Source organism: Polypterus senegalus, chromosome 15 (genome assembly GCF_016835505.1).
Source record: "Polypterus senegalus isolate Bchr_013 chromosome 15, ASM1683550v1, whole genome shotgun sequence".
NCBI lineage: Eukaryota > Metazoa > Chordata > Cladistia > Polypteriformes > Polypteridae > Polypterus > Polypterus senegalus.
The window spans coordinates 26,214,572-26,227,026 of NC_053168.1; the positions used below are offsets into that span (position 1 = coordinate 26,214,572).

The window sequence follows — 12,455 nt, forward strand, 5'->3', positions numbered from 1 at the left end:
ATATTCATAGTTCATTAATGATGTGAAAATTAAAGTTGTCATCAAATGGCATAGGCCACAGTATGTGAAAATGAGCTGGGACCACAAGGGAAATGTTTTAGTAAGAAGCATCTTTGAATGAGTACGGCAAATTGCAATATTTTTTTTCACTGATGTGCCACTGCATACACAAGTCTGTTTTCAAATTGAACTCTAAGGTACTGGCGACCACCAACAGCATAGACAAAGTTTTAGAACACCTCAGTTTTTATGGAAATCCACGCAGTTTAAAGTATAACGTTTTGTGAAATCAAGGTATGAATCAAAATAAACAATGGCAAATAAAAAAATAAGTCAAAGAATCATTAAGTGTACAAAATTTTATTCAAATTTTGGATTCATCAAAGTAGCTACCTTTTGCTGATATAACCGCAAAACTGCGGTAACCGTTTTGATTCAAAATGCCAGCCATCTGTGCAAGTGACCAACTCTACTTCAGCAAAAGAACCCCAGACCATTACACTTCCTCCCCCATGTCTGATTGTTGGTATCACACACTGAGGAACTATCCTTTCAGCAGCTCAACAGTGTACAAACACCCTGCGTGATGAACCGAAGATTTCAAATTTTGATTCATCAGTCCTTAAGATATTCTTCCAGTCTGCAGTAGTCCACTGGTGATATTTCAAGGCCCTATTTTGTCACTTAAGGAATGGCTTTCTTACTGCCACTTGCCCTGTCAATTCTGCAACACAAAGTCTCCTCTTCACAGTAGAAACCGAGACTTACTTTTGCCGACCAATGTTAAGCTGTGCGTGATTGTAGCTGTTATGCTGTAAGGTGCTTATCACACAAGCTGGTGAGCCTCAGAAACTTGTCTTCTGATTGGGTTGTGACTTTGGGACTGCCAGTTCTCTTCCTATCAGAGTTTCTTCCAGTTTCCAATTGCCTTTGGATAGTGTAGGACACCATTGTACTCACTGCCTCTTTGATTTTTTTTGTAATTTTCCTAAATGAAATGCCAACTCTTCTAAGGAAAATAATGCTCTGTCTCATTTAATTTGTAAATAGCCATTTCCTTGCTATTATCACTGGAATTTACAACTTTCTACAGTGTAATATTGCCCAAGCAGTACTTCAGAGGGTGTAGTACCAGTCTGTTCCCACTTTGCTTAAAGGGAGACAGAGGGTTTTTAAGTAATCTACAGAAGTTGGGACACCTGTGCAAATTGTTTGCTTCAACTTGCAAGGCTTAATTTACTTCAGAACATCTGTAGCTTGTAACCTATAAGTTGTTCCATGAAGAAGGCACATTTATAATATTCCAAATTTTTCTTTTTTTCAGTTTTTGCTAAGCTAAACTTTACATTTAAACCTATGGCAGTTTACTGCTTACCTTTTCACCATTTCAGGTCATTCATTGCATTTCAACTGATTAAATTTGAAGAAAAACTGGAAAAACTGAGGCGGTCTAAAACTTTTCACTGATAGCTTATCAGCATATTGCAACAGTTCTCATGATATACTCACAGAGTACTGTAAGCAGCAGCGTATGTGAGAATAAGAGCTTCAGACATCAATACACTTTTCTTTGATACGATTCAGAAACAGATACGATTCAAATCAGTTCCTGGCATGTTTGAGCCTTGAGAGTGACTGATTTCAACTTCACACAGAATGTTGACATTCTCATTTTTAATAAAAGGATGTAGCACCCTCCTAGTTGGGTATAATCGTAAACTCAGAAGTGTTTATTTGATGCTAAGTGCACGCGCGACTTTCAGGGCTACGGGAGAGCGGGAAGGGAACTCGCGCGCCAAGAGGTTCACGCCTCACCTGTTGAAGAGAAAAAAACGCGGCTACACAGTTGCGCGCTCTCTCTTTTTTTTTTTAAGCGATACAGAGCTCGGTGATAAGGACTTTTTGGAGGACCGTCACAGCCGCATTCCACAGAGGGCACAGCTGGCATGCAATACGTCTGACATGATTTATCCCAGAAGGAGAAAATGCAAATAAGCAGTGTCAGAAATATCACAGGAGGCAACAACTAATCAGAGAAGGCAAATAAATCCGGCATCAAGACGAAGCTGCTGGTGTCATCCCAGACGGAGCTGAGAGATTCCTGTGTTTAACCAAGGAGGAAAATGAGAAGTGTGGGGAAAAGTTCTGGAAGGACACTGTGAGTACACGTGAAGCTATGTACTGCATATGAGCTCCAACTAAGCGCGCCAACGATTTTTTTTTTTATATATATATTTATACTAATAAAAGGCAAAGCCCTCACTGACTCACTGATTCATCACTAATTCTCCAACTTCCCATGTATAAAGAAGGCTGAAATTTGGCAGGCTTATTCCTTACAGCTTACTTACAAAAGATAAGCAGGTTTCATTTTGAAATTCTACATGTAACGGTCATAATGGTCGATAACGGTCGCCAACATCCGCCATGTTGAACTTTCTTATTCATGGCTCCATCTTCACGAAATTTGGTAGGTGGCTTCCCTGCGCTAACCAAAACCGATGTACGTACTTATTTCAGTGGTATGATGCCACTGTCGGCCGCCATACTGAAGTTTCCAATGTCACTAATTCTCCAACTTCCCGTGTAGGTAGAAGGCTGAAATTTGGCAGGCTCATTCCTTACAGCTTACTTACAAAAGTTAAGCAGGTATCATTTCGAAATTCTACGCGTAACAGTCATAACGGTCAACAACGTCCTTCATGTTGAACTTTCTTATTTATGACCCCATCTTCATGAAATTTGGTAGACGGTTTCCCTGCGCTAACCAAAACCAATGTACATACTTATTTCGGTGGTATGACGCCACTTTTAGCCACCATATTGAACTTTCCAACGTCACTAATTCTCCAACTTCCCGTGTAGGTAGAAGGCTGAAATTTGGTACTTATTTCGGTGGTATGATGCCACTGTCGGCTGCCATATTGAACTTTTCAACAGTCTTTGTTACTTATGGGCCCATCTTCAAAAAATTTGATACGCGGGTTCCCAACGCTAACTGAATCCTACTTACGTACATATATACGTCCATAGCCTGCAGCTCGGTCACCATGTAAGGCGGTGTTGGGTCCCCCATCCAAACGCCTCCCACGTTGTTGGCTGCCTGCCTATATAAGGCCGTCCATCGCTCCAGTCTCTACATTCCCTTCCTTGCTTCGCCACGGGATTCACATCTCCCTGCTGATAACTACAGCCTTTTTATTTAATCCACGGCTTCTCCGCTGTTTTATTGTTCATTTATTACGATTATAGTTATTGTGTAGGTATTTTAGACTTACTTTACATTGTTCAGGTACCCATTTCCTTTATCATTCCAACCGTACCCGCATTAACATGTCTATCGAGGTAATCACCATCGATCAAAGAACTGTCACTTACCTAGTGGTTTCCATGCCCGGAGATGGCACCTACCTTTTCCATTCTCTTTGTTACATATTGCACGGCCATATCAGGCTCACTCTTGATATCCGGAGGAACTTTGTGTCTTATGTATTGAATGACTGGGACAGGTTCAAGGTGTGGACTGATGACGGTACAGGAGATAATTATACTACACAGGAGCACTATAAGAATGAAATGCTTAAGCCCTTCACCTATGCATCTGCATGTGAGTTGATGGCTGCCGCTGAATTGTTCGGTTGTCGCTTTCAAGTGTACCGAAATGGCCAAATATTTTACACCTTTTGACAACCGCCAATGCCTCTTAAACACTTAGATTGACAGGTGACGATTTCAGTAGTGGACACTTTGATGTTTATGAATGTTTAAACTCTCAAAAGCTAGATGTGAAGTTATCGATGGAACTGGTTGTATACTTACAGCGCTTGACAGATGCTGAATGTCTCTTCAACACAAGTCCTACAAATACAGTAATCCCTCGCTATATCGCGCTTCGACTTTTGCGGTTTCACTCCATCGCGGATTTTAAATGTAAGCATATCTAAATATATATCACGGATTTTTCGCTGGTTCGCCGCTTTCTGCGGACAATGCGTCTTTTAATTTAGGTTACATGCTTCCTCAGTTTGATTGCCCAGTTGATTTCATACAAGGGACGCTATTGGCGGATGGCTTAGAAGCTACCCAATCAGAGCATGTATTACATATTAACTAAAACTCCTCAATGCTATAAGATATGCTTCCCGCGTGGCGCTTGTTTTGTTTGCTTCTCTCTGTCTATCTCACTCTCTCTCTCTGCCTGACAGGGTGTGAGCAGAGGGGGCTGTTTACACAGTGGCTGTTTGCCTAGAAGATAGGACGCTCCTCTACAAAATGCCGCTTTATCGTGGTGCTTCCATATACTTAAAAGCACGTGTTGATTTTTTGATTGTTTGCTTTACTTAGCTAGCGCTCTCTCTGACATTATCTGCTCTTCACGGTGCTCCTTTGAAGATAAGATATGTTTGCATTCTTTTAATTATGAGAAAGAACTGCCATCTCTGTCTTGTAATGAAGCACAGTTTAAACGTTTGACTAAAGGGTGTTATTTCATGTCTAGAGGGCTCTAATAATGTTAACAGTGTGGGAGAGTTTATAAGGGCTTAAAATATATAAAAATAACCATACAAACATATGGTTTCTACTTCGCGGATTTTCACCTATCGCGGGGGGGTCTGGAACGCAACCCCCGCGATCGAGGAGGGATTACTGTACTGTCGTAATTGAAACAAACCATGCAACTCAAACCGATTATGACAGCAGCAATCCAAGCTGTGAGATTTGAAACAAGATTACTGTTCACATGGCCAACTGTACGTTGCATGCTTAAGAGTAAGCTCAGCGCACAGCTTGGTCATATTACAACTGGAGGGCCAAACTCACAATGTGGTATACAAAGAGATCCTTAACAAATAATTATTGGTATATTTTCCCTCAGTTTAAAAAGATTTAAATTTCTTCTTAATAAAACTTTTAAGGCAGTACTTTGCCGCTGCGAAGAGCGGGCATTTTGCTATATACCTATATATTTATTGTTGATTTCTATGTGTGAACCTTAGTTGTGCTGAAACTCAGAAAAATTTAAGTTGAACTGTGATAATATCCCATAAGCAGTGTGTTTAAATAAATGTGTTTTATGTTTTTTGTTTGTTTGTTTGTTTGTTTGTTGTTTTCTATCCATGATTGTGGGAAGTGCTTACATGGTGGTTGCATTCAAATCTATACTAATAAAAGGTAAAGCCCTCACTGACTCACTGACTCATCACTAATTTTCCAACTTCCCGTGTAGGCAGAAGGCTGAAATTTGGCAGGCTCATTCCTTACAGCTTACTTACAAAAGTTGGGCAGGTTTCATTTCGAAATTCTACGCATAATGGTCATAAACGGGAAGCTATTTTTCTCCATATACTGTAATGGAGTTGAGCTCGATGGCCGTGGGGGGTGGAGTTTCGTGTGACATCATCACGCCTCCCACGTAATCACATGAACTGTCAACGCAGTACGTAGAAAACAACGAAGAGCTCCAAGCGCTGAAGAAAACATGCATTATACAATTGAGAAGGCAGCGAAACAATAAGAAGCGAGCGACTGACACATACAACCATATTCATGAGTGCAGCTACTTCGGAAACAAAGCAAGGTGTACACCTAAAGTTTAAATTAAGTTCATAGACAGGCTGCCACTGGAATTTGTCATGCCCACGGCTAATGCGGGATACAAGTTTAATAAGAGGACGCAGGATATAAACGAGAGTTTTGATCAATTGTAACTAAGTTAAAATTGCTGTTGAAGGGCTGTGCTTATGCAAATTCCAAGAGTCTTTGTGGGGGGATTGACAGTTAAGGCGGGTGGGGGAGTCACGTCATCATCTCCCCTCCTATTCACCTCATTTCGCTCTGAGCTGACTTACGCAGTCTTGCAGAACCAACTTTGTGATGCTGCCACCAAATACTCACAGAAAAATCCACAAGTTAATACACACGCTGTCTCTAGAGTTTCTCCACACTCTGAATCCTCAAGGCACTACTTACAAAAGGTTACATTGACATATCTGTAATTGCCAGCTCCCTCTCCACCTGCTCTTAATACTGAGGGGGTGACAGTGTTTCTGCCATTCCAAGTCCACAATCACCTCCTTTGTCTTGTTGACATTAAAGAGAAAACTTTTGTCCTGACACTGGTGTGACAGACTCTCCACTTCATCTAGGAGCACCTGCTTATTGTTGCTAGAGATCAGGCCTACCACAGCTGTATCATCAGCATTCTTGACAATGATGCTAGAGTCATGTGCAGACAAACAGATAAATATGTAAAGGCAGTATAGCAAAGGACTCAGAACACAGCCCAGGGGAGCACCTGTGTTGTTTGAGGGATGATGAAATGTGGACACACACTCAAACCACCTGGGTTCTGCCCGTTATGAAATTAAAAACCCTGTTAAACTGTGAGGTGTTCAGACACAGCTATCCGCTTAAAGGGGTTCAATGTATAAAATTCCAAAAAATAGTCTATAAATAGCATCCTCACACAATTCCTTCTCCTGATTGTCTAGATGGGCTAGTACTATATCAAAGATCAAGGTGGTAGCATCATCGGTGGATCCACTGGAGTGATATGCGAACTATAATGGATCAAGGTTTTTGGGCAGTTAAGAGCATATGTAATTCTTGACTAACCACATTTCATTGTTATAGCTGTTAGTGCAATGGAAGGGTAGCCATTCAGGTAGGTTGGTTATGATTTCTTAGACACAGGGACAATGGTGGATCTTTTAAAGAATGTTGTATGAAATAAATTTTTACAATATGAACTTTCCCTTGGTAAACCAAACAATAACATATTACATTTTATTAATACATTTCAAAACAAAAATACAACATAAAGGACTCCGCACAATAATTCATAAAGTGTATGCTATTTAGCAGGCTTCCTGTATACATGCATACTGTCTAGAAACATTAAAAGGCTCACGAATGACAGCTCATTTCTCCAAGCTCAACTAACATGGAAGTCCAAAATACATTTTTTGTTAAATAAAATGAAATGGCTGATCACCAGTTAGCAAACTGCACATACTTTCTACAATAAAATTTTGACAAACACTTGATACAAGGACTTCTAGATTAAAACTACTTAAAGGCAGTAAATGAATTAATGTAAAATCTCAGTCCACATTTATAGTAACATCATTTTTGGCAGTCAAATACTGAGAACATCTATAAATGAAATACAGCCACAAAGGAGATTTAACCACATGCACTTGGTAACCTGTGTTTTATTTTAGATTTTCTAAACCTTTGGGATTTTTTTCTTAAATACAACTTATTCTTTTCCTTTTACAATGGCCTACTTTTTTAAACTGATGCCCTAATTGAGTTACTCATTTCAATTTACTGAAATACTTAAGGTTCCAAAAAGAGATTCTTTTTGGCTTAATTAGCATACATTTGTTCCATGCATTTTCTAAACCAAATTTCCAGTATTTGATCACAGAGAAAAATAAACTTTCTTGCAGGAACTGGACAAAATGCAAAAGCCAGCTATTGAATAGAGTGCAGAGTATATACATACTGTAACCATGCTTGGCTGGCTTGAAGTTGTTAATCATCATAACTGTGTATCTTTGACAAAAATGAAATAGACGTTAAGTCCAGCTGGTGTCCGTACAGTGTGAGGTGGAACAATCTACACAGGCACACAGTGCTAGCCTACATACTATATATTCATGGAAATGTTTGTTGATTTTTAGCATAAATAAGAATGTGCTGAAATTTGCTAGCCTAAATACTATATATTCATTTAAATGTAAATGTTTGTTGATTTTTAGCATAAATAAGAATGCGTTGAAATTTGGCAGGGAGCACAGACATCAGTGACACATACTGTTTATTCACTGATGCTCCTAAAACATAGTGTAACCATGCATACATCATATTCTTTTTCTAAAAGAAAGCATTCCTCTTTAAATGCTTTAAAAAGTCTATATACAGATGTATAGCATATGCTGTAATATACACCATTCAAAAAATTAAAGGAACACTTTGAAACACATCAAATCCCAATGGGAAAAAAATCCTGCTGGATATCTATACTGATGGTATTCTTATGGTAATGTGTTAGGAATGAAAGGATGCCACATCATTTGATGGAAATGAAAATTATCAACCTACAGAGGGCTGAATTCAAAGACACCCTGAAAATCAAAGTGAAAAAATGATGCTCACATCTGTGAAAAGCACAGGACACCAGTGGTGGACCTGCCAGTTCTGGTATTCTATGGCAAATGCCAATCAAGCTTCATGGTGCCGGGCAGTTAGCACAGGGCCCACTAGAGGACGTCAGGCCCTCAGGCCACCCTCATGAAGTTTGTTTCTCATTGTTTGATCAGAGACATTCACACCAGTGGCCGGATGGAGGTCATTTTGTAGGGCACTGGCAGTGCTCATCCTGTTCCTCCTTGCCCAAAGGAGCAGATACCGGTCCTGCTGATGGGTTAAGGACCTTCTACGACCCTGTCCAGATCTCCTACAGTAACTGCCTGTCTCCTGGAATCTCCTCCATGCCATTGAGACTGTGCTGGGAGACACAGCAAATCTTCTGTCAATGGCAGGTATTGATGTGCCATCCTGGAGAAAATGGACTACCTGTGCAACCTCTGTAGGGTCCAGGTTTCGCCTCATGCTACAAGTAGTTACACTGACCATAGCGAAATGCAAAACTAGTGAAAAAAACAGTCAGAAAAGATGAGGAGGGAAAAATGTCAGTGGCCGCCACCTGTTAAACCATTCCTGTTTTGGGGGTTGTCTCATTGTTACCCCTCTAGTGCGCCTGTTGTTCAACACCAAAACAGCTGAAACTGATTAACAACCTCCTCTGCTACTTAACTGACCAGATCAATATCCCAGAAGTTTCATTGAATGGTTGATGCTATACTCTGATTAAAAAGTGTTCCTTTAATTTTTTTGAGCAGTATATATAGATAGATAGATAGATAGATAGATAGATAGATAGATAGATAGATAGATAGATAGATATAGAAAGGTTTCTAAACTCTTTTGTGACTCCCCCCAACGGGATGAGACGTCGAAGAGCATCCCGAAGCACAACTGGCGTTCCTATGGAAGACAGCTTACCCATTGTCGGGGCAACTGCAGGCTCCCCGCCACGGAAGCAAATCCGAGCTGATTGCAGTCATGTTATAAATGCCTATCGTCAGTGGGTGATGTAAGGAACATTATAAATGCAGGGAACAGTATTACTTGGCCACAACCCTACCTGACTGCTGTTTCTGTGTATAGGAGAGTGTTAGATCTCACTACAATAAATAACCGTGCTGTTCCTGTTTCAAGCTGAATAATGCTGGTTTTGGGGTGCAAGACAGGGACTTACATGTCACATTATGTATATATGTAAATAGTTAATTTTGGAAAGGAGGTGATGAAGAAAATGTATTTTGTTCAACTGAACAATCATTTTTAAAACACATTTGACGCCTACATTTTTCTACCCTGTTCCAGATTAACTGAACTAAGTTGCTCGCTTATATATATCATCTTATAATAGTTTTTTTTTTTTGCATGTAAGAAACTGTGGCATAGTGAGAGAAATGAACATGCCCAAATATATAATTGCCAGAGGGCATGTCACTATATAGAGTTTTTTTTTACAATATACTGCAGACTCATCAATGACTGGTTATTGCACCACTTTCACTGCTGCCAGGAAAGGCTTATACCACCTTTAACACTGCACTGGAAAATCTTGTTTCCAAAAATGAAAGAATAAAAGAAAGCATACTATTTAGATGTTTACTGTTGACCCATGCTCTTCTATATTTAACTGGTTTGCCTGGTAAGCAGTACTGTATAAGCCACTATCCTTTGTTCAGTCAACTTTTAAATGGGTGCTTACTTACTCATAAAAAAACAAATCTTTTAATTCTCGCAGATACGCCTCTTCATTGGGAAGAAACACTACTTTTCTCTGATGGCAACACAAATTAGACGATCTACAACTCTTCCACTTAAACTTTAAAGCTGAACAATATCGACATACTTCTGCCATATCACCTATGTCCATATATTCAATCTCTTTTCGCTGTTCCATTATTTCAATGAGTAATAATTTCCATTTGTTAGCAGTCATGTGACCTTTAGTATCATTTTTTTGAGACTTTTGAATTTTAGTACTTTCATAATCTCTAACCTGCTCTGCATGTGTATTGTACCAACATTTTTGAACCTCTTTACGACGCTCTACTTTGTCTTCTACTCTTTGTCTTTTATTTTCGACCCCGCTTGGACCTGCTAGGTTTTCAATTCCACTTTTTCCTGGCTGATTATTATTTTCCAAATTTGCACTTAGATTATTATTGTTCTTTTTTAAATTCTTCCTCTCCAGCACTTTTAGGCCTCTTTTTGATGTGCTGCCCTTTCTTCTTCGCTTAGTCTTTGATGTGTCATCTTGAAAGTATAAAATTATTGTCCATAAAAGGACAACATCGAAGGAAACAAATAGATTGTATGTCTACAAATACTGTCCAGAAAAGCCTATTTACAGGATGAAACAGAGTACTTTTCATAAATGAATTTAAATGTGTAAAACAGAAAAATTTATAGGAACTGAGAGCACATGAACTGTGTCTGACAATACACACGAATGAGAAATGATTTTACCGTGTGCATGGTTGTAAATGTTTGAGAGGGCAGGACTTTTCAAAATCTCTTGTCTCACGAGACTTGAAATTATCTCTCACGGAACTTTAAGTTATCTCTGAGAATGTCTCCTCACAGGATTTCCTTTTATAATAGAAAGACATAATTAATAAATTGCAATACAAATAATCTTCAGACAGTAATAATGTACTGTTTGTTCAAAAGTAAGCATTAAAATAAATCTGCTTCTTGGTCTTGCAGTTTCAGTCTATACAACATCCACAAGATCAAACTGTACCTGATGGAGTATGCAGCACAATTTGTGGTCCAGGCTTTGGTCTTGTCTGGACTACTGAAACTCTGCTGGTAGGAGTAGCGGCATGTGTCACCAGGCAACTGCAAATGACTCAAAATGCAGCAGCACATCTGTTGTTCATGCAGCCAAGGGGGGTACATTTCACTCCTTTTTTCAGATCACTACATTGGCTCCATGTAACAACACCTACTTGATATTTGTCAACAGAGTACTCAATGGGCCAGTACTTACAGTACATACTGTATACGGGCTGCAAATGAATTAGATCTGTTAATGCCTCCCCTGCATCTGTGGCATCCAATCTCAATCCAGACTCTTCTTATGTGTAGCTTCTAGCTGGTGAAATAAGCTGTCCACCTCCACTCAAACCTCTGACTTCTTCAAAGTGTTTAAGAATTGTTTAAAGACTCTCTTGTTTGGTGGATTTCTGTCACTGACAATGACTTTGATGGTTTCTTGTAAATGTCTTGTAACTAGGCTTTTCATTTTGCTTTTCATTTTGTTGCTCTTCACTTGTGATGACCAATTTTGTAAAATTGTACCATAACACTTATTCCTAAATAGTACCTCAGACCAATATTTACTTGAATATATGTTAACGTCTTTTGTCAGTCCCTTTGGACAGAAGCATTTGTCAAGCAAATCAATGTACAAGGGCAATTGTATTTTTATATAGTGATCTACAGAGTATTATAAGGCTGACAGCAGAAAAAAACAAAAAATATAAGAAACTAAACTATTAATAGTGATATTATTCATTAACTAATTTTCCAGACTCCAGGTAGCTAGGAACTTGTCACACTTAACTGCTGAAGATGATGTGTTTTAATTTCTAATTTAATATTTCAATATCTTCCTCCATGATGGTATCCACCCATTTTGTTTTTTGCCTCTCTCTTAATCAGAGTGAAAGAAAATTATGAATGCAATGTGCAATGCATCACAAGTGAAAATCAAAATAATAATGCATATCATTCTTACCCTCTCTGAAAGAGATCCACATTATGAAATTTGTGTAACTCCACAGAAAACTCGACAGTCCCCTGTACTTCAGACATGATCTGATCCAGTTCATCACCTATAATGGAAGGAACATGATAATTAGTATCTTTGTTGCAGAATCTCAATAAATTAGTTATTTATTTGCTTATTATCACATTTAAAAAGTAAAGTTTTAGTATCACAAAGATTTTTCATTCAATTTCTTCCTTTTCATCTCATCTCTAGTAACAATTTTTAGTTAACGTGGAAGAATTCAAAGCAAGCTCAAAAATAGATTCCTTTCAGCATGTCCTCCTCCCAGTGAACCATGCCAAGTACAGCTCCAACAGCAGACAACAATGGGACATCCTGTATTGATTGAAATCATCTGGATTTGGCTTCTCTCAAACACTGGGCCTACTCCTAACCCTAACAAGCAAAATCAGCCAATAAACTCTGCTCAGGAATATTATTTTAACAGTCTGAACTTAAGCTTTTCAATCACTACACACTGAGGTAGCGATTGGTAGAATGACTGGCAAAGTGGGACCTTTTCCCTAAGAAC

The 12,455-nt window shown here is 38.9% G+C and overlaps 1 protein-coding gene across 1 annotated transcript in view; it reads right to left on the reverse strand.

Annotated features, from left to right (window-relative positions):
* Positions 1-12,455, reverse strand: part of fam135b (family with sequence similarity 135 member B) — a 211,707-nt gene that overhangs the window by 119,382 nt on the left and 79,870 nt on the right. Inside the window, exon 2 of the mRNA XM_039736980.1 lies at positions 11,891-11,987. Within this exon, the coding sequence (XP_039592914.1) occupies positions 11,891-11,967 (77 nt within the window). The 5' untranslated portion in view covers positions 11,968-11,987. The remainder of the gene's footprint in view (positions 1-11,890; positions 11,988-12,455) is intronic.